This window comes from Esox lucius, chromosome 2 (assembly GCF_011004845.1).
Source record: "Esox lucius isolate fEsoLuc1 chromosome 2, fEsoLuc1.pri, whole genome shotgun sequence".
NCBI classification, from domain to species: Eukaryota; Metazoa; Chordata; class Actinopteri; order Esociformes; family Esocidae; genus Esox; species Esox lucius.
The window spans coordinates 34,746,518-34,768,860 of record NC_047570.1 but is presented as its reverse complement, the minus strand read 5'-3'; the positions used below and the strand labels follow the sequence as shown (position 1 = coordinate 34,768,860).

The 22,343-nt window shown below is 44.5% G+C and overlaps 1 protein-coding gene across 4 annotated transcripts in view; it reads left to right on the top strand.

Annotated features, from left to right (window-relative positions):
- Positions 1–5,840: 5,840 nt before the first annotated feature.
- Positions 5,841–22,343, top strand: part of LOC105026488 (lymphocyte-specific protein 1) — a 34,172-nt gene continuing 17,669 nt past the window's right edge. Inside the window, exons 1-6 of one of the 4 annotated variants that reach the window (XM_010897970.4) lie at positions 5,841–6,222; positions 14,803–14,961; positions 18,097–18,445; positions 18,564–18,694; positions 19,835–20,078; positions 20,627–20,764. In XM_010897970.4, the coding sequence (XP_010896272.1) occupies positions 6,164–6,222; positions 14,803–14,961; positions 18,097–18,445; positions 18,564–18,694; positions 19,835–20,078; positions 20,627–20,764 (1,080 nt within the window). In that variant the 5' untranslated portion in view covers positions 5,841–6,163. Of the gene's footprint in view, positions 6,223–14,802; positions 14,962–18,096; positions 18,446–18,563; positions 18,695–19,062; positions 19,599–19,834; positions 20,079–20,626; positions 20,765–22,343 lie in introns of those variants that run through there. The other 3 variants (XM_010897974.4, XM_010897971.5, XM_010897975.5) reach the window with 3 other exon arrangements.

The following is a 22,343-nucleotide window of genomic DNA, read 5'->3' as shown; positions in this document are numbered from 1 at the left end:
TTCAGCTGGGATTCCGGTCCCTACTGGAACATGAAGCCGGAGTGAACCAGGAACAGATTCATGTCTTTGTGAAGGTGTCAAATCGTACACGTTCTCTGGAGTGACTTTCACAGTGGGGGTCATTCCGAGTGACCCTGGCTGTGTTGCCAGGTTCAGCGCCTGTGTCTACTTCAATGGTTTTGTTTTTCGCATCTCACAGATGTAAACGGTGCTACCACCTGCCTAGTGACCCTCGCGTTCTGTTACAACGGCATGGTCCGGAGAATGTCAAGGACAGAGTTTGTTAGTGTGTTCTAAATGACACACTACAACCTATACAATGTACTGCCTTGGGTCCTGGTCAAAAGCAACAATGTGCATAGGGAATAAGGTGACATTTGGGATGCAACCCAAGTGTTCCAAACAGGGGCTGATTTAATAAACATGTAATGAAGGACAATAACCTGGCACTGGAACCCCTAGACCAAACCGGTTCCACAGAGGGCCAAGTGTCTTCAGGTTTTTGGTTTTTTCTATAAATTGGTTCCCAATTCAGGTCTAAACAACCAGGTGAGAGCAGAAACAAATCAATTAGTGACCTAATTAATCAATCAAGTACAAGGTGAGAGTGAAAACCTGCAGACACTCTGCCCTCCATGGAACCGGCTTGACACCTCTGCCCTCCATGGAACCGGCTTGACACCTCTGCCCTCCATGGAACCGGCTTGACACCTCTGCCCTCCATGGAACCGGTTTGACACATTTTTGCGGTGAAAACAATGTCTGCTTAAAGCTGAGCATCTTGCCTGCCTTGGGAATCTGCAATTTTGCCATTACATTTAACCTATTAAATTATTAAATGTTATACCTGGGTATAACTGTGAACCATATCAAGTGTCTAGAGCAGGAATAGCTTAACCCTGAATTTTCTTTTTTTTCCTCAACTACAAATCGGCACTGGGATAACATATGAAATTATTCTTAAATGGGCATATCATGGATCATTTTACAATTTGTAGGACACCTATTAAAATACTTTTGTTTTTAAATGGGTCTTGCTGTTCAATCAGCAAATCGATTTCACAAAGCATTTTTACATGTTAAAACCTTTTGTATTACATAAGACAAAGGCGCTGAAAAATGAACCACTAAGTACCCACACTTCGTATTTATACTTACATTTTCATGTTAATTGATTGCCTTGAAAAATGACTGGACATGCCAACTCTTCAAACAGCCCCTCTTGAACCTCCTGTGCACAGTGGAAAAATAAGAAGACAAACTCAGGAGAAAAGTCAAGGGGCTTCCCGTGATGACATTGGATCCCACCAAGCTCATGCTGACCCACTCTGACTGCTCAGTGTAGGCTGTGCTCCGATCTGGATGCAGAGCAACAAAATGTCCTGAAACTTCAGTGATACAAAACCCCACCTTGAAATAGGGGATGTTTTAGTGGCTAATTGCACTGTTCACTCTAGCCAAACCATGTAATACAATTAATGGTGAATAAACCAGTAAATGGAAGACCTATTGGTTGGTGTTGAGGATTACTTTGACCAACCAGTCCGTGCGTGTGTGTGTGTATGTGTGTGTCTGTTTCTGGATTTGTGTGTTTCTGGGTTTGTGTGTGTATATCTGCGTGATATGCCCGTTTGTTGCGCGTGTAATTCTATTGTCCCACAGCAGTCTTACATGTAATCGTTTAAGAATTTAAGCTGCGTCTCCGGGTGTGCCGGCTTTGTCGTGTTGCCGTGGTAATGTTTTTGTGTGGTGTTTGTGAGTTTGTGGGTCCTGTGAAAGGGGAGGGAGTGTCTGTAAGAACTGTAGTTGTGAGGTCCAGATGTCTCTAGTCTTGTAAGTACCACATCACATGTCACCATTTTGCCAATCCTGACTTATCTAATCATTTTCAGTCTTGAGGTTAAGGTTATAATGTAGTTTTAGGTTTTAGGGTTAGGGTTGAGGTTATTGTGGTAAAACAAGTCTATGTGTGTGTGTTTGAGAGTGTGTTTTTTGTGCATCCTTTTCTCTGTCTGGATGAGGATCTGGAGGGTCTGGACAATATCTGGAGGGCAGTTCAGACAGGCAGGATTGGAGGAGGGAATGTCAAGCAGTCAGGTAGTGGGAAGACTGACCTTTATGTGGCTGCTTCGCCACAACCTCCTCTGTTGGTTGGCTGAAGCATCAACGGCAGAAAGGTGTGACAGTCACCTGGGGGACACTTGAAAGACAATAACACATTTACAGTATAGTCTGGAACGGTCACCCAATGTAGTCACCCTTCTGCTCTATATCCCCTCAGATTTCTGCTCTATATCCTCTCAGACCTCTGCTCTATATCCCCTCAGACCTCTGCTCTGTATCCCTCAGACCTCTGCTCTATATCCCTCAGATCTCTGGTCTATATCCCCTCAGACCTCTGCTCTATATCCCCTCAGACCTCTGCTCTGTATCCCTCAGACCTCTGCTCTGTATCCTCTCAGACCTCTGCTCTATATCCCCTCATACCTCTGCTCTGTATCCCTCAGATCTCTGCTCTACACTCATCTAAAGGATTATTAGGAACACCTGTTCAATTTCTCATTAATGCAATTATCTAATCAACCAATCACAAGGCAGTTGCTTCAATGCATTTAGGGGTGTGGTCCTGGTCAAGACAATCTCCTGAACTGGCATGGTTGTTGGTGCCAAACGGGCCGGTCTGTGTATTTCACAATCTGCTCAGTTACTGGGATTTTCATGCACAACCATTTCTAGGGTTTACAAAGAATGGTGTGAAAAGGGAAAAACATCCAGTATGCGGCAGTCCTGTGGGCGAAAATGCCTTGTTAGAGGTCAGAGCAGAATGGGCCGACTGATTCAAGCTGATAGAAGAGCAACTTTGACTGAAATAACCACTCGTTACAACCGAGGTATGCAGCAAAGCATTTGTGAAGCCACAACACGCACAACCTTGAGGCGGATGGGCTACAACAGCAGAAGACCCCACCGGGTACCACTCATCTCCACTACAAATAGGAAAAAGAGGCAACAATTTGCACGAGCTAACCAAAATTGGACAGTTGAAGACTTTAAGAATGTTGCCTGGTCTGATGAGTCTCGATTTCTGTTGAGACATTCAGATGGTAGAGTCAGAATTTGGCGTAAACAGAATGAGAACATGGATCCATCATGCCTTGTTACCACTGTGCAGGCTGCTGGTGGTGGTGTAATGGTGTGGGGGATGTTTTCTTGGCACACTTTAGGCCCCTTAGTGCCAATTGGGCAACGTTTAAATGCCACGGCCTACCTGAGCATTGTTTCTGACCATGTCCATCCCTTTATGACCACCATGTACCCATCCTCTGATGGCTACTTCCAGCAGGATAATGCACCATGTCACAAAGATCGAATGATTTCAAATTGGTTTCTTGAACATGACAATGAGTTCACTGTACTGAAATGGCCCCCACAGTCACCAGATCTCAACCCAATAGAGCATCTTTGGGATGTGGTGGAACGGGAGCTTCGTGCCCTGGATGTGCATCCCACAAATCAACTGCAAGATGCTATCCTATCAATATGGGCCAACATTTCTAAAGAATGCTTTCAGCACCTTGTTGAATCAATGCCACGTAGAATTAAGGCAGTTCTGAAGGCAAAAGGGGGTCAAACCCAGTATTAGTATGGTGTTCCTAATAATCCTGTAGGTGAATCTATATCCCCTCAGACCTGCTCTATATCCCCTCAGACCTGCTCTATATCCCCTCAGACCTGCTCTATATCCCCTCAGACCTGCTCTATATCCCCTCAGACCTGCTCTATATCCCCTCAGACCTGCTCTATATCCCCTCAGACCTGCTCTATATCCCCTCAGACCTGTTCTATATCCCCTCAGACCTGCTCTATATCCCCTCAGACCTGCTCTATATCCCCTCAGACCTGCTCTATATCCTCTCAGACATCTGCTTTGTTGTAGGTGAAACTAAAAACCTAGAATCCTGTGAGTGCAGAGTCATCCAAGCCGCAGAAACAAACTTGGAAACAGTACAGTGTAAACAATTCTTAAAACTCTACAGGAGCTATCTGCGTATAGGCTTCCTCACGACACCATGGCAACCACAGAGCTGTAGAGAAGATACCTGGAGGAGGAAGAGGAGGGAAACATTATCTACCCTGCTGACAGCTGTGGTACAGTGACTGCCTCTGTGTGTGCGTGTTTGTGTGTATGTGTGTGTGCGTGTGAGAGAGAGAGCGAGAGAGTGAGAGAGAAACACGAGTTATCTAATAGCTCAGCTTTTCCCTTCTGCTCCTTTGTGAGGTGTGACTTTGACTTCTACATCCAACACTTCTTTCACAGAGCCAAGACCAGTCAGAGGTGTCTTCTCCCATGGGGGAACTGGGAAGGGAGTATGAACTGTTTTGGTGTGTGTGTCTGTGTGTGTGTGTGTGTAAGGGTGTACATCTGTTTTGCATACGTGCCTGTGTGTGTTGGCGTGTCAGCGTGTGTGAGAGAGAGCGTGTGTGTTTATTCAAATACATGTTTGATGTTTTAGGGGGCTTGGATTTGGCCTGGTGCTCTGAATAAGCTGTTTGTCTGATTAGTTAGTTGGCCTCTAATCAACACCAGTAGGTTCAGACAATGGCAATGAAACAAAGAGGGATCTGGCGGAATTTGGGAAAAATAAATCCCAATTTCACTAACTCTTTCACAACTATACAGTTTTGCTTGGTGGAATGAATACACCTCAGAAGGTTAGGGGACAATGGAAGCCTTGTTGGGGTAACAGTTCTTGTTAAAACCTAAAACACACCAGATTTTGTTGATTTAACAGCCTTTTATAGACAAACTATTATTTCAGGCTCTGTAAACGTGTGCTCCGTCATTGAAACGATACATGGATTGTACCCAGATTGACGGGTAACCAACACCATTTGTATCTCCTCTAACCTACAGTGAATGTTCCGGTAACCCAGATAAACACGGGGTTAGCATTTTTTTTTTTTTAATGGTTTGAACTAGTCATGGCGGTGAAAAGACACCAAGCTCACCTTGGTCAGCTGACAGGAATATTGATGGGGCGGAGGACGTGGCAGGCCAGCCTAGTGGTTAAGAGCATTGCGCCGGTAAATGAAAGATCCCTGGTTCTTATCCCTGAGACGTGAAGGTGAAAATCTCTGATAGTTCGCAAGATGTGGCTACCAATCAAAATGAGCTGTGATCACACTACAGCAGGGGAGGGCCCGCCTTTTGGCTCGGGGGGGCCACATCAGGATTTTGAAATTAAACGGAGGGCCACATTTGTTTTGTAATTTGTTAATCATGAATGATTTGCAGGCCTGAAAATAATTAATAAAACTTATAAACAGTGGGCCGGATGGAAGTGCCTCAGGGGCCGTGTTCGGCCCGCGGGCCACAGTTTTCCCACCCCTGGTCCAGAAGTACGCTTCATAGAAAACAGGGTGCCTTTTGGAGACACTGCTGGTACTCACTGATATAATTTAAAGTATCTGTTTCTGTGTGTGTGTGTGTGTGTGTGTGTATGTACACAGTATTTAGGATTCATCCATGACTGACCTAAAATAATATTGTGTGGGTGTGTTTGTGTGTATGTGTGTGTGTGTGTGTGTGTGTCGAGGGGTTTATCAGAGAGGCATTGTGTGGATATCATCTTTCATTTACCCCGAGGGGATGTCACATGACACCAAGATGTCTCCTACAGAATCATGGGAGGGAAGGGGGGGTGCATTGCCAGGTTTTCAAAAGCCCTCAATGAAAACCACATGCTGGCCAGAGGGAGGGGGGAGGGAGGAGGAGAACGGAGGGAGGAGGTGGAGAACGGAGGCAGGGCTGTGACTAAAGCCTGTCTTATGAGAGAAAGAGAGGACATTCCCAGCGAGCATCCAAGGGGTGTGGATCCTGAGGGAAGTCCTGTGTTTGTGTGAGGAGAACGGAGTGAATGAGGAATAGAGAGAGACAGAGAGAAAGAAAGACAAGTAGAAAAAGACAGAGAGCTAAGAGAAAAACTTCAATCAAGGAGACGGAACAGACCTCCTCTTGGTAACTCTGGTCCTCTCGGACTGTCGCCGCTCCCTGAGTGACACAGGCACACAAAGGCCAAGAGTTAGAGACAGAGAGCTTTAGTCCAGAGGGACAGTTTAATGTGGGTGTCATTCGGGTGAGGCTTGATTCACGAAGGAAGACATGTCTGGTCATTTACTAAGGAGAAACACCAGCAAGGCAGGTCTCCAGAACCTGCTGAGGTAAGGCCCGTGGACTGTTCTATGACCTGTGTGTTGTATGTGTGTGCGGCTGTAGGCGTGTTTTTGTCTGTGTGCGCACACGTGTGTGTCTGTCACCGGTGGCATCTTGAATTGGTAACATCGCGTGGCGCTCGGGTTTGCTGGAAGACTTTTAGCCCTTTTCTTTGGTTGTTTATGAAGTGAGATCTGGGTCTGCCTGCAGCGTCGGCGTCATCCTTCCGGACCCATCGTACTGTATTCAGGTGTTCCTGGGACGTGTGTAATACCACGCTTGGTGAACCCTGTTCGTCACCTCTTGTTTCTCAGACGATATGTGGCTCTGTGGAAACATTTGTGCATTTTAAGACATTTTGGTAAATTGACTGTATTTGTTGCGACGTTAAATGACAGGTTTAATCTTTAACCGATCACCCTGAGAGCGAACACACTCATTGGGTTCCTAGAAGAGATACATTTGCTTCATTTCCAGAGAGAAGTTGTCTTAAATTTTCTTGTACATGAACAACAGTGTACACTAGCGACGTCAAAATAAAAACACTCTTCTTTTCAAAGATTTCATGTAAGAACTCCTTCAATTCCAGCTGGACAATGCAAATAGTGTAAAAGAAATGAACTATTGTAAAACTTAAATCAATAAAAACATACAATGAGGACAGGAATATTTTATACACACACACACAAACATATTTTTAAATGAAGCAGTGTATGGATGGAAAACTGAACATTCTTCACTGCTCACTAATGTCTGGAGAGGCATTTTTACTAGATGCTATTCTGCCAGCGCCGTTACAGCCAATCGCTTCATAATTACCGCTAATGGCCTGCTAATGGACAACCCTGGGTCATGAGGTAAGTGACCATGCGACAAACTATGTAACGTTGCGTGAAAAGAGGTGAAGCGGTCAACACATCCCTGAGGGAGACAAATGGGGGAGCAAATGCTTACAAAGAGGGAACTGCCTCCTCCCTCCCCCATCCCCGGGTGTTTATTGTTTTTAGGTGGAGGTTAAAGTGGTGTTTATGGTTTTCTTCTGGGGGAGGTTAAACGACCCCCTCCCCTCTCCACAGACCCCAGTACAGGCCTTTGATTGGGGTTCAGTGTGTGTGCATATACTTAGACTCTGAGGTTACTGAGATAGGATTGGTCAGCCAATTATCTTCCTTGGAGAGGAGAAAATAGTCATTCTAGCGTTTCCAGAAATGTTCTACCTGGTTTTGTCTACCTGATAAAATTAAACATATAGAAATAAACATGGGCCAAAGCTCTTTTTTTAATGCAACCAGAGGTGTAAAAGTACAAAGTAATAGTCCTTGGTTGTTGTAACCAGTTTTCAGAAGTTCCTAATTTAGATCTAAATGAGTAGGCAAAGGGGAGTTTGTGTCGAACCACAGGCCTTAATTAATACATTTTCACTTCTTTTCATTTGATTGATTTCTGGGAATTATTGAAATTCCTTTACCAAGTCATTTAGGTCTTAGACACTTCCCTAAACTGGTGAACACAGCCAAACACAGCCAAATACTTTTTCTTTGTACTTTTTACACCTATTGTGCACAGTGGTATGGTTATCTACACGTGTCAATGCAGACTGATCAAGAAACAGTCATCAATTACCTAATTTCTTTGCTTTATTATTTGGACCATCAAGAACTAGACTGCTGTACTATGGTCTAGATGTGATAAACCTCAGGCTGGTAGACTGCTGTATTATGGTCAAAATGTGATAAACCTCAGGCTGGTAGACTGCTGAATTATGGTCAAAATGTGATAAACCTCAGGCTGGTAGACTGCTGAATTATGATCAAAATGTGATAAACCTCAGGCTGGTAGACTGCTAAAGTTTGGTCATTCGTGAGACAATGCTATCGACTCTTTTCCTAAGAAAGCAAGCAGAAACCCCCTGACATTTGATATCAGTTCAGTGAGAACCGAAAATGAGACTTGAGGTGACATCACCAAAGAGAACCAAGCCTTGATCACCACACATTATCACAGTGATCTCTGGGAGTCCATATACGTGGAAAGAGGCCTCACGTCGGACTGTGACGTGTTCCAGCATGATCAGCCAAATAGAAGCAACATGTTAAAGCTGTATTATTCATTGGCTGCTCTGATCACCCGGGTGATAAACTGGATCATCGGGGGGGGGGACTCAATGAAGTCGGAAGTCCCACCTAGGTGACTACATTAAAATGGCAAATGAGGTGTGGATGTAGAGCACAGCCCAAATCAAACTGTGACCTGCACCGGCCGGTCATTCATGATTCTCCACTAATATTTGTACATTTTCAAAATCATTTTCACTGGAATAGCAGATGTATTATTTACGTCAAAAGCAATTCCCTGAGCACAGGAGGAACCATACATCCACTCCATGCGTCTGTTTATGGCACTTTTGTTTTGGATCCGGCTCTGCTGTGGGCATTGAATCGGACACGCGTCTCGTGCCTGCAGGCAGCCCAGGTCCAAAACCAATCCGATCACTTTCCCGGTGCAGCCAGTTAAATTCCTGTATTCAGTGATGGATAAACAAGCTGGCCAACCAATCAGCAGCAGATAGAACACTCTTCAGCCAACCATAACCATTCCCCGCTGTGAGGGCTCTCTTTCAGCTCTGTAGAGCTGATTATAATATGCTATTGTGCTCCGTTGTCTCGTGGGACATGATTAAGCTCAGTTTAACTGGAGGAAAAATTACTTGTCCTCCAGATGGCAGTTATCCTCTGCTTGATTGTTCGCGGGTTAGTTGACAGTGCAGCCCACGGGCCTGGGACATACAAAGGCCTGTTTGAAGGACTCTGGCACCAAGGTAGGACCTGTCAGATTCATTGACAGGTTTGTTTGGGGCAGGATTGTGTGGATCAAAACACAATCGCAAAACTGCCGTTAAGCACTTCTGTGGGAGGCTGGGTGAAGTACTCCTGGAGTGAATTTACAGGAACATCCCAAGTGGACTGAGTAGCACTTACTGAGCTGGGGGCTTTGTGTTTGGGGAGAGACGTCAAGTCCTTCTGGCTTGGATTTGCAGTACTTCAGGTCAAAGCGTCTTCTTAGTCCAAGGCACACTTCCCTTGTGCTCTTAGGCTGTAACTGAGTCCCTCACATTTGTCCCTCGGGTGACCGCAAGGTGAAATGGGAGTAAAATGATTCATGAAGGTCTGGAATGCTTCTTCGGTGACTTTGGAGAAATCTGTTCAATCTGAGCCATCCCCTCCCCGAGGCCCCAGGCTATGCCGGTCAAACGCACCTCCTTCCAAAGTCTGGTGCGGCGTGAATCACTGAAGACTTCACCTGAGGTATCCCGATTCTGGCCTCAGGTTAAAGCTCCGCCCACACCCCGGCGCATAAACCTCGCCGCACCACCATAAACACTTTGAGTCACCACCAACAAATGTGTCGGAAGCACCACGAACCCACGTTCCCACCCCGGCCGACACGCTGCTGGTGAGATAGCGACCATCTGTTGGTGATAAGACAATAGTCAGGCCGGGAGTCGTCTGTCATCTGGTCGGACAGTGATAAGAAGAAGGCGAAAGGAATGCCCTGAGTCTGCAGAAACACAACCTGTAACTGTATCACTGCCTCCGACCAACTTCCCCAGCAGGCTCCCGACTGTCGCCCGTCCTGCTTGTGGGGGGCTGTGTTGTATTCACCGTCAGCTGACGGTAGCGATGGCCATTTGAGGCTTCATTAGCGTTGTTTTAACGCTAATGAATAAAATCTGAGGCAGCACTGCTAGCATAATATCCTCCTGCTAGAAGAACAGTATTGAAGTCTTGAATGGCCAACACTAGCTGACGGGATATGAGAGAAACGTCCCCGGCACCCTCAACCCCCTCTTTTCTCCTCTCCACGCTTCCTGCCTTGGGACATCCTTCCTAACCTTCCCTTGCCCTCTCCGTGCGGCATCCAAAGGTCTCTCATCCCCCTTCATCCTCATCCTTCCATCTTGTCTTTAAACATCCACCACCCCCCTTTCATCCTCATCCCTCCATCTGGTGTTTGAACATCCACCATCCCCCCTCACTCCTCATCCCTCAGAGAAAGAAACATCCCTGTGAGGGATGTAACCAGAGGTGTGGTGGTGAGTTCCACAGACCACCTCAAATCAAGGTAGTCAAGGTACAGGTACTGGCTGATTGGTCAAGATGTATCTAGTGCTACAAGTCAGAGACATGATGCAATGGCATGGATGTCAGGAGCGCTTCAGTTACCAGACCTGTTTCTGTTTATGACCGTTAACAACACGCAACGTCTAAACAGGATGAGAAGGAAAGCTGGTTTTGCAGATAAGGTATTTGTTCACGCAGTGTATATCAGAGAGAAAAGCAAAGAAAATCTAAGAACCTATTTGTGACTCAGAACCAGAACAACGCTGCTGTTGCATTTTTTTTATTTTGTGTTAGTTCTCAGATTTTCCAAACTTCAGACTTTTGCGATGTTCCATTTGCTATGACGTATTTGACTCATTGAAACAATTCTCCAGCAGGTTTGGGAGAGTCAATGATGGAGACACGTGTGATGCAGTGACTTAGAACACTGTACAGCTGTACTAGAAGCAGTGAGGTAGACCACTGTACAGCTGTACTAGAAGCAGTGAGGTAGACCACTGTACAGCTGTACTAGAAGCAGTGAGGTAGACCACTGTACAGCTGTACTGGAGGCAGCGACTTGGGCCACTGTACAGCTGTACTGGAAGCAGTGACTTGGACCAAAAGAAAGACAGCAGAGTGATTGATGGTGGTTATGAAGCCAACCCAGGGCTGTATCACTGCCTGTTTGTTTCAGTTGCTTTGGTGATCTGCGTCTCTTAGTAATGACATAATCAAAGTTACATACTGTGTTCAATGAAGTCTTTCATGGCTGGAACTTCCCTAATGGAGACAACCTTATATGGGGAGACACACCCACCTTCCGGTCCCTGCTGTCCTCCCCCAAACTCAATCTGTCCACCAGATTCATCGGCTGCCTCTGTGTTCCACAAGTGGAAAAAGTGCCACCCATGACATTTGGCCCATCATAACCCAGGACACAAGTATCATATGGGGGTATCATCATACAGCTGATGACAGGGAAATAATGGAATGGAATAGTTGGAAGAGGTTAGTTCTGCTGACTCACAGAGTTGGGTTGTTTCAATAATACTGGAAAAGAAAACCAAGCTTAATCTTTCCACAATATACAGTGTAAAATATACAATATGATTTATACAGCACACGATATATGCCGCATAATATATACAGTACAATATAATATACACAGTCCAATATGTACATAAAAATATACACAGTATATTTCATGGATATATACAATGAAATGTATAGTTTAATAAATGCAGTGTAATATATATAGAACAATAGGTAGATGAATGCAGTAGAATATGGTTTTCTTTCTGTCTTGTTTTCTCAAAGCTTTAACTTAGGTGTTTTGTGTACCAGTGAACATCCTTTCCTAATTTGGACAGCTACCGTACCTGAGACATCCAGCTAAACTTCAAATGAAACGAAAAGGTATAGAGATTTATAACCAGTGAAGCACACTTTATGTTGAGGTGTTTTGTGCGCGAGTAAGCAGCATTTCTGGGGCTTACTTTGCCAACGTCAGCTGAAAAATTAAATGTTACCTAAGCTACCTAGTGTTAACTAATAGGGTCTAAAATACAACATACCCATTGATTTTGGATTGAGGACATGAATCTAGCATTGTGGCTTTAAATATTACCTGTAGTTGGCCCCATTATTTGGAGACTGAGCGCTACATCTGTTGCTTTGTTGGCCACTTCCTGATCATGCTGACCAATCCCAGCCCAGATCCTCAGTTGACCTATTTTTTTCTTTGCTTGATTCTCTGGTATTTCAATTATTTCTTATTGGCATGACGGATCCCTTATTAATTTTTATGACTGACATGACTCAATTGAAAATGCTAATAAACATTTTTGCCAATTGTGCAGCAAATTATATCAACATATAATTAGGAATGGCTAGTATAGTACACATTTTTTTCTGCCATTGAGCTAAAAGAGCTAGCCTACTGCTGGCCCACGTTTAGCTCAGGAAACTGCTTCAGTTTTATGGAAACACCACCCACCGTTTTTAAGAGACATGCAAGACCTGACTGGTAAATCAAAATGTAAAGCATCCATTGAGATTGTTTTAATGAGCTGCGCAGTTGCTAGGAGGAATGAGGAAATCCAATAGCTAAATAAGCATTGCGATTTAATTTTGTTTAGAGAAAATTTTTGGTTTTACATCACAAGTAAATAAAAGCATAAACATTTGACTTTTCAGTGCATTAGTACTGTACTGTAGAGACCATGGAAATGAATTAGACACAATGCCATTTCTTTTTCAAATTGGCAGAACTTTTTTACCAAAAAATGCATACCAAATTAGAAAAATTATGATTCATTTTCAATTCTGTTGGGGTTTGTAATCCCAGAGTAATTTAGGTTTTAGTACATGACCCAAACAATTCTGACTTAATTACACCAATGAAAACAAGCTGCCGAGTAAATACCGCAAAGCTGGTCTGATTGTTTTGAGGCCTTATTTGAGAGAGTCCTTGTTTGTCCTGTGGTGAAATGGAGAAAGCTGCAATGGTGGAAAACCTCCTAGAAGGAACAGCTTCTCACGTTCTGTACCAGGCCCACCTAGAACCAAAGACCACCTCCCACTGACAGACAGAATGGATGAGAAAGAAGTGTGCATGCCGCTATCATATTGCTGAACGGAGGCCGCTGCGCCCCCCATGGGAACCACCATTTGGCTTCTCTGTCTTCTTTGTGACCCAGCTACTGCAGCAGTCGCATGGGAACTGAGAACAGTGGTCTTTGATATGCTATATTTAGAAGTAATCTCAAAACGATAATGAAAAAGAGATCTGAGATCGGCAGGTATTCATCAGAACTGCAGTCTGAGTCCTGTGTCTGCTTATTAGATTCTCGATTTTACATGGTTTGTATTCGAAACGCTAACAAAGAAATAGAACTCCCCCCTGAGTGAAATGAATCAGCTTGGTCTGAAAATTAAAGAGCTTAGAAAACAAAGAAAGATTATTTGTCATGAATGTTTTCATTGTGATGAATTACAGGCCACTGTTCAGGGGGGATATCTGTTGCTGTGGTGGCTCCATGTACACGGATGTGGCGGAAGTCGGGGATTGTGTTTGTGTGTGTGTGTATGTCTGTGTGTGTGTATGTCTGTGTGTGTGTATGTGTGTGTGTGTGTGTGTGTGTGTGTGTGTGTGTGTGTGTGTGTGTATGTCTGTGTGTGTATGTGAGTGTGTCCGTGCGGAGATCCCCTGTTTAGAGGTCACAGTAGGATGCCAGTCCATCCCGTAACCTGATTCAACCCCGCATCCTCTATCCTGACCGTGAATCTCTATGGAGCCTCTCCATCCCTCTAACCCCCTGTGCCCTTTGACCCCATCACCCACTCTCCGCAGCTTGTTTCCTCTCTTTCACATGCACTGGAGGCATCAGGGCTGTGAGCTAATGCCGTGGCCGGCTGACAGGAAAAAAAGGGGGGTGGGCGAATTGCCTGAGCCTGCAAACAGCTGCGACAAGAACAGAGTTGAAATGTAGATATATTTTAAATCTTAGAAATGTCACGTCTCCTGCCTCCGTCCTGTTGGTGTCGTTGTGCCAGGCAGATTCCTCAGTAGCAGCTCAAATGTCTAAGGAAAAGGTTTTACATGGAAGTGGAAGTGGAGTCCATGTCTGACCTGTGTGCATTGTAAACCAGAGGAATATCTGGAAACGGGTACATAATGTACTGAAGTGAGTGTGTGCATGTGGCTCCCAGGGTGTGAGTGTATTCTTAGTCTGGGACTCATTAGGCCCCGGCTGATGACCCCATTGGCTCAAAAGACTGACCCAGCAGCCAACCAAAAGTAACAGGGCGTAACCCCTCACAGTTTATTCAGATTTCTTTTGGGGATTTGACTTTTCTCTTATTTAACCCAGGGCTCATTCTCCACGGAGCCCTGATGACCAGAGCAAGGACGCTGACACAGTTAACACCACGCTGAAATGATCACTTAATTAAAATAAAATAAACCTCAAATTTCCACTTAAAGTTACAGTATAACACAGCCTACCACTCTGAGAAAGAGGTCCTGTCTGGCATCAGATTTCTCTGGCCATTGTTAGTTTTGAAGCACCAAATACATCTGGTATTTTAAATGTTCAACAAAAACAAAACAAGTATTTATATTGTCCATCTAATATTTTAAGCATTTTGGTGTTATAGTCTGTTGTTGTCTCTCGCTTCAATCCCACCTGTGGGAGGGAATCCGTCCCGTGTGTTTCTCACTGTCCCGTGTGTTTCTCACTGTCCCGTGTGTTTCTCACTGTCCCCCTGTCACTGTGGGAGGGAATCCGTCCCATGTGTCTCTCACTGTCCCTCTGTTCCAGTGGGAGGGAATCCGTCCCATGTGTCTCTCACTGTCCCTCTGTTCCAGTGGGAGGGAATCCGTCCCGTGTGTTTCTCACTGTCCCGGGTGTTTCTCACTGTCCCGTGTGTTTCTCACTGTCCCGTGTGTTTCTCACTGTCCCGTGTGTTTTCTCCCTGTTCCAGGATGACGACCCAGAGGAGCATGGAGGATGCCGAGGAGATCGAGCGGGAACGGCGGCGTAGGGCCCGGGAGAGAAGCCAGGGGTCCCACAACGACCAGACCGGGCCAGCAAGCCCCACTCGCCTTACACAGGACAACGGGCCTCAGGAAACAGATGCACTGTAAGTCACGGGGTAAATGGGGAGAAAGCTACCAGAAACATGCGGTCGACCCCCCCCAATGACACAGCGCCCCCTTGTGTCCTGTTGATACATTGCGTGTGACTGATAAAATGTCAGTTGATCATTACATTTCCCACTGTAAAAATTCCTATAGAGGCCCTCAACAATCGGTAGATTTTGTTAATGGTTGATCTCAATAGCAAGACGCAACATTCACCCAAGTCTCACCCAAGTGTTCACCTGTAATGTAGCTCTGTCGGGCTATTAGTGTAGGTCTGTTGTTGCGTGATCTCTTCGGCAAAATGCACACAAAAGTCTTCAATACTGGAGCTTGGGTGCCCGAAAATACTTTGCGCGACATATGTACATACGATACGACAGGGCCAGACGATTTCTGAGATGGTCTGATTGGTCCAAATTGAGGGAATAGATCAGAATTTGTCAGCCTCTATGAAACGCGACCAAAGTCCCCTCAGTCTCTCCATCCAGCCTGTTGTTTTGAAGGTTACTAATAAAAAGTCTTGACGACGAATGACGACGTCAGCCTTGTTGTAATTATGTGGCAATTAGACAGTTTCTGTCATGTTATCGACATTGGGTGGAGACTGCTTCAGAAGGCTGACTGATGTCTCAATGGTCCTGACTGGTGGGGGAAAAAACATGTCAACAAACCAAATGTTAAATGACCGTGGCAGACGAGCAAGCCTGTGTTTTGTTATGAGGCTTGGCCAAGTGTCTCTAGAGGTTAGAGTGCATGCTCCCTTTGTACCTTCTGTGTGCTGTGTGCACTATTCCAGATATAAACTGAGATACACAGACACACACAGACATGCGAAAACATGTACATCCGGACATTTCATTTCAGTTTCAGTCCTTGGGGTGGAAACCGTTAAAATGATTCTGCTTTTACATTGCATTTTGGTCAATCAGCAGACACTCTTAGCTGTAGTGGATTACAGTCAGTTCACACAATCACACGACTAAGTTGTCCTAAGCACATCCTTGTCAATTAATTAGTTGTCCCGTGCTGGAAAGAAGATAGAAGTTTTCTCTGCAATTATTTTTTATCAGCTGTGCACATGGCAGCTGCTAATTCATAAACAACTCCTTTTAGATAGCTACTAAATTAGCAGGAGTGGTTAATGCAGCTAGCAGAAAGAGGACAAAACACATTCATCATTAGGTGTTCGAAATCCCATTCCTTTTTAGTTTATTATGAATTTTGACAGTTTTTTCAGTTATGTCTACATTGTTAGCAAACATGCTACTTGCTGCGAACGTTGGCAAAATATTTAGTTTTGTATTCACAGGGAGCTACAAAGTCCATTATATGTCCTCGTTGGTGAAGTATAACTGGCAAACACACACACACAAACACACACAGTCAGAGTAGATGTGTACTAAGACTCATCCAGGGAAAGTATTGTGCAGAGAGGGAGTAAACATTGCTTAAGTGTTGTTAAGTCTGACATGGCAGGAAATATTTCCCTTCCTCACAACACGCGTGTGTACATGCACATGTGTGTGTCTGTGCGAGAGAGTCTTGTTCCATAATGAATGCCGAATAAACTGAATCAGTTGTTGGTTGATTATTTCCTTTGTCCCATAGATTTTTTTTTTATTTTTCGATGTGCTCATCATTATCATTGGAAGATAGCAGTCCCATTTAGGGAAAATCTCAAAGCTTCTGGTCTGAGTTCATTCACATCTTCGAAACAGGGGCAGGTTATTAGCTGTTGAAAAAGACCTAAAGCCGCAAACTTCACACAGGAAAGCCTGTTCATGGGGTAGTAATTCTAGTTCTAATTCTAGTTTTACCAGAGAACTAATACTTGCAGTCTCTGTGTGGACACAGTCTCAGCTGTATATCTTGAATGTATTGTCATGCGCCGTAGCTATGGTACAACACAGGCAACATTGCCATTTTAACATCAGCGGACACTCTTATCTCAAGCTAACTATGTTTAGTGGACGGACACATTCTCGTACTCCCTGTCCTGGCCACCCCGTGGGATTTAAACCCACAACCCAATGCCTTGCACCACCAAGTGGACCCTGGTGCATCATGAGAACTCATTACCACATCCCCCTTAAGTGTGTATGCATGCATGCTGCTTACTAGTATGAACAAACAAACAGTGTTTGTAGTTGTGCAACTTTGAGAAATGCAGAACTGACCAACGGCCCATGGCCAGAGGAGGAGAGGACATGGTGCCAGAATCCCAAATGGCATTTGCTTCCCTTTTCTAGTGCACTACTTTTGACCAGGGGCCTATGGGGAGGGAATATGGTGCCGTTTGGGGAGAACGGCCCATAGCTCTCTGAGGAAACAGGATGCAGCGGGGGCATTTGTTCCGTTGGCAGCGAGGTCGTTCGTTCAGTCAGTTTGTGTGTGTTTCCATGGTCACATTACGTGTGTGTCGGTTCCCATGACACCCCGGGTCCTGGGGTCTGACACCTACCATTTACACAGACACAAACACACACACACACACACACACAGACACAAATAATCTCCACCCTCATCCCCAGCTGCAGGTGTTTGGCTGAAAAGAATCGCTTCCTGTGACTTCGCCCTGGTACTTGAGACCCATCTGTAACTCCCTGCCAAGCTGCCGTTGTTGCTCCATTGTTTAAATGTTTAAATACTGCTAACACCGTACATTTGTCCCCTCATTGGTCAACTGGCATGTTCAGTCCATCCAGTTTTTCTGAGCCCTTGATGTGAGGCAGATTATTAAATATTGGCTTCTGGTTAGATATTTTATGAAACATAGGAAATGTGACATTCATGACGACAATTTGGCTGACTTTGGAATCGCTTGACAGCGCCTGGTGACGACATTGGGTCCAACTACCTAAAGGCATTCCTGACCTATATTTAATCTTCATTCATCTTGAAGCTGAGAACAACCTCTCGAGAGACCAGAGAATTCACATGTGGCTACCCACATCCTCTCAATTGTGAAGAGAACTGAAACCTTGTAACTATTAAATTAATGTTTCTGACGACTAATAATCAACAATAGGTTTGAGTTGTCCATTCAAAAAAGCAATATGATATTCCCTTCATAGTGTTTGATTCTAACTTTCTCCTCAGTTACAATAAACTGTGACCTGTGAACTTTACTTCAGGTGTGAGAGCGAGCTGAAGGCGAACGGTTGCCAGCTGGCCTTGGAAGAAGACGAGGGCTTCAGCGACTGGACCCAAAGGTTGGAGAAACGCAGACAGCGTCACTTGGAGGAGCAGGAGGGCCGAGGGGACCGGCCTCCTCCAGCCCTGGACCAGCAGCCCGGCTTGAATGGGGTGGCCCCCACCAAACCATGCCTTAAGACTCGGTCCGTGCCTGGACCGGAGGAGACGGAGGAGTGGGAATGGAGTGGGAGCGAGACACAAGAGGCTCCCCAGACGGTAGACGGTGACAAGGTGCGGTTACGGTGCCGACCAAACTGGATTCAGTCGGAGAACCGGTCCAGTTTCAAAGTAATAGTTTAAATCACAGAGTCTGCCTTAGCAGTGATTGGCCATAACGAAGACAGAAAATCAGGAACCTCTCAGGTACATGGATGTCGATGTTTGATGGGTGACCTTTATTCTTTAGGTGGCAGAAAAGAAGAGGTCCGAATTGAAGATATCCTACACATCTAACATGAAGAAGCACGTCAGGAGGAACGGGGAAACACCTGGGGTGGAAGTTACTTCATATCTAGTTGCAGGGAAAATGACCCCAAGGTAACAAACCAAAAATAGTCTGTGTTTGTCTGAAAGACCACCACCCATTTTTAGTGGTTTTGGCCAAAGCCATTTCAGATACATATGCAGAAACTTGAGAGGTGGTGGTCTCTCTGGCCAAAATAAAGAAACTATTGTAGTGTGACAGCCGAGAATTAATCACCACAAACTGAAATTGTATTTGTCGTTTCCTGCAGTCTATTTTAAATGATACTATGACTTGTACAGGGAGAAAAAGGACTTATGTACAGCATCTCTTGGTTCCATCTCCTGCTTCACTTCTTAGCTCTCACTGAAATGAAAGAAAATGCATGACAAGATCAGTGACTCTTATCACTTCCTGTATTAGGTAGCTCAACATACTTCCTTAGTTTAGCCATGCCTTTAGAGTGAACCACAGCAGCGTGTTGCCACACAACTTAAAGAGACCGATAGAGATGGCTGAGACACAGAAAGACATGGATGAGACAGAGAAAGACATGGATGAGACACAGAAAGACAGAGATGAGGGAGAGAGAGATATGGATGAGGAAAAAAAAGACATGGATAAAGAACAAATAGACATGGATGATGCAGAGAAAGACATAGCTGAAAGACATCAAGACATGGATGAAGAAAAGAAAGGCATAAATGAGGGACTGAAAGACATGCATGAAGAACAGAAAGACATGGATGAGGGAATAAAAGACATGGATGAGGAACAAATATACATGGATGAGGTAGAGAAAGACATGGGTGACACACAGAACAAAATAGATGAGGGACAGAAAGACATAGGTGAGTTAGAGAAAGACATGGGTGAAACACCGAATGAAATGGATGAGGGACAGAAAGACTTGGGTGAGCAACAGAAAAGCATGGATGATGGACAGACTTCTCTCTCAGTGGTATCTGAAGAAGACAGGTAAACAGAAACATTCCAAAGTTAATTGAACAATGAATTGAGCCATGTTAAGTAGTTTATATTACTTACCTGCAGCAGGGAGAAGTTAAAACAATGTGTGTGACATATGTAATGCATCTTCAACTCTTTTGAGAGATTATAACATGTTTAAAAGATTTAAAAGTATTTTAATCATTTCTCCATGCTATCACTATCTAGTTGTCTTTCATTCTTTCTCTCTTTTCTTCTCCCTTCAGTCTCAGTCCATGCTTGGGACAGCAGGTGGAGGAGGTAGATGGAGGTGCTCATGAGGGCCTGATGGAGACACAGCAGAAGCTGGGCCAGGGACATGGAACCCTGGAGCAGCTGAGACAGAGGCAGCAGGAGGACCAGGAGGAGATGGAGGAGGTGAACCGCAGGAGAGAGGAAAGAAATAGAGCCAGGGAGGAAGAGGAGCAGCGGAGAGGGGAGGAAGAGTCACACAAACAGAAGCAAGTTGAGGTGAGTGAGATCAGAGAGTGGGGAGGTGAATCAGGAGTTCAAGGAGGTGAGGCAGGGGTGTGAGGAGGAGAGTTTGTGGTGCGAGAAATGAAATCAGGAAATGGTGTTGTCTCTATGTGACACCTTCAGATCAAAATTAGTTTTCTGACTCCAACTCAACCTCGGAGAGAGATCATCTCCTTTTAACTGTTTCGTTTCTAGTTAAATGTTAATACGTTTGCCAATCTAAATGTATTTCAAAAATCTTGCTGATTGCTTATGAGTCCAAGAGGTAGGCCTATTGGAACCACAAGATGTATGATATTCTCTGTCTACAAGTAACCAGCCACCGGAAAAGTCAACTATTTTCTGCATCAGCCATTTATATATATTTTTTGAATTAAACGTCAAGCCCAGGGGAACGACTGTCCTGCATCAATAATTTTATTGTGTGTTTGCTGGTGTAATGGTGAATTAGCGTTCTCAACAAGTTTAAATAAACATTGAAAAAGGAAAAGTGGCAATCACTAAACTAGGCTTTGGTTTGGTGTGTTGTTCTCTTCATCCAGGAGGAGACCAGGACCGTGAATGAGGGGATAGACAGGAGGAGGGCATCGGCGGAGAGAAGGTTGAAGAACCTCAGTATCTCCAGCAATGAAGGAGATGAGTCACTCGGCCATTTTAGTCCCATGAGCCCCACATTCAAGGTAGTGCTGTCCAATATCCATCAGCTTACCTATCAGTTTGTATGTCTGTAGATCACATGTTTATCAAATCACAAAATCTTTTAATGTAACTCAGCCTATATACAAAATGAACGACATTGCATACATTCTGCTTTTCACTGAAACATATTTTAGCCAGTTTGCATCTTTCTTCATCATACATGTGTTCTCTTTCATGCTGCTTAATGTCGTTCCACCAGAAACTCCTCATTCTGTTTTACCCAGTAAGTTATAGACTGTCTGTGCGTTCCTGTCATAGTATAGACTGTTTGTAGGATCAGCATGCTTTATATGGTATAGACTTTCTGTGGGATCAGTGTGTTCTACCTAGTAAGTTATAGGCTTTCTCCAGGGTCTGTATATTACAGACTGTCTATAGTGTCAGTGTGTTATAGACTGTCTGTAGGGTCAGTGTGTTATAGACTGTCTATAGTGTCAGTGTATTACAGACTGTCTGTAGGGTCAGTGTGTTATAGACTGTCTGTAGGGTCAGTGTATTACAGACTGTCTGTAGGGTCAGTGTGTTATTGACTGTCTGTAGGGTCAGTGTGTTATAGACTGTAGGTAGAGTCAATGTGTTATAGACTGTTGGTAGGGTCAGTGTATAACAGACTGCCTGTATGGTCAGTGTTATAGGCTGTCTGTAGGGTCAGTATGTTATAGACTGTCGGTAGGGTCAGTGTGTTATAGACTGTCTGTAGGGTCAGTGTATAAAAGACTGCCTGTAGGGTCAGTATGTTATAGAATGTCGGTAGGGTCAGTGTGTTATAGACTGTGTGTAGGGTCAGTGTGTTATAGACTGTGTGTAGGGTCAGTGTGTTATAGACTGTCTGTAGGGTCAGTGTGTTATAGAGTGTGTGTGGGGTCAGTGTGTTATAGACTGTCTGTAGGGTCAGTGTGTTATAGACTGTATGTAGGGTCAGTGTGTTATAGACTGTGTGTAGGGTCAGTGTGTTATATACTGTCTGTAGGGTCAGTGTATAAAAGACTGCCTGTAGGGTCAGTATGTTATAGAATGTCGGTAGGGTCAGTGTGTTATAGACTGTCTGTAGGGTCAGTGTATAAAAGACTGCCTGTAGGGTCAGTATGTTATAGAATGTCGGTAGGGTCAGTGTGTTATAGACTGTGTGTAGGGTCAGTGTGTAATAGACTGTCTGTAGGGACAGTGTATAAAAGACTGCCTGTAGGGTCCGTTTGTAGATGACTGTTTCTGTGTTTCTGCAATGAATTGACAGTTTGGTCTGAGGTTCTGTTTCCACATCACATGCTTCTCCATTTGGAGCCCCATATCAGTACTATGCTGGCTTCCTTTTGTTTCATTTTGTAATGACAGTGTTATGTTGACTAAACTAAACATCCAAGTTAAACCACTCTTCCACTTTACACTGCTGTAAACATCCACTGTAAACATCTGTAAAAATCCAGCGCAGATTCAAAATACCAGACAGTTTAACGTCTCACATCTCCTTTTACTCACATTGCCATAGCAACACAAATACAATCTGTTATTTGAAAACCTTTTCCTCTCTCTTTCACACTTCTTTTCATTTGGTTTCATCAC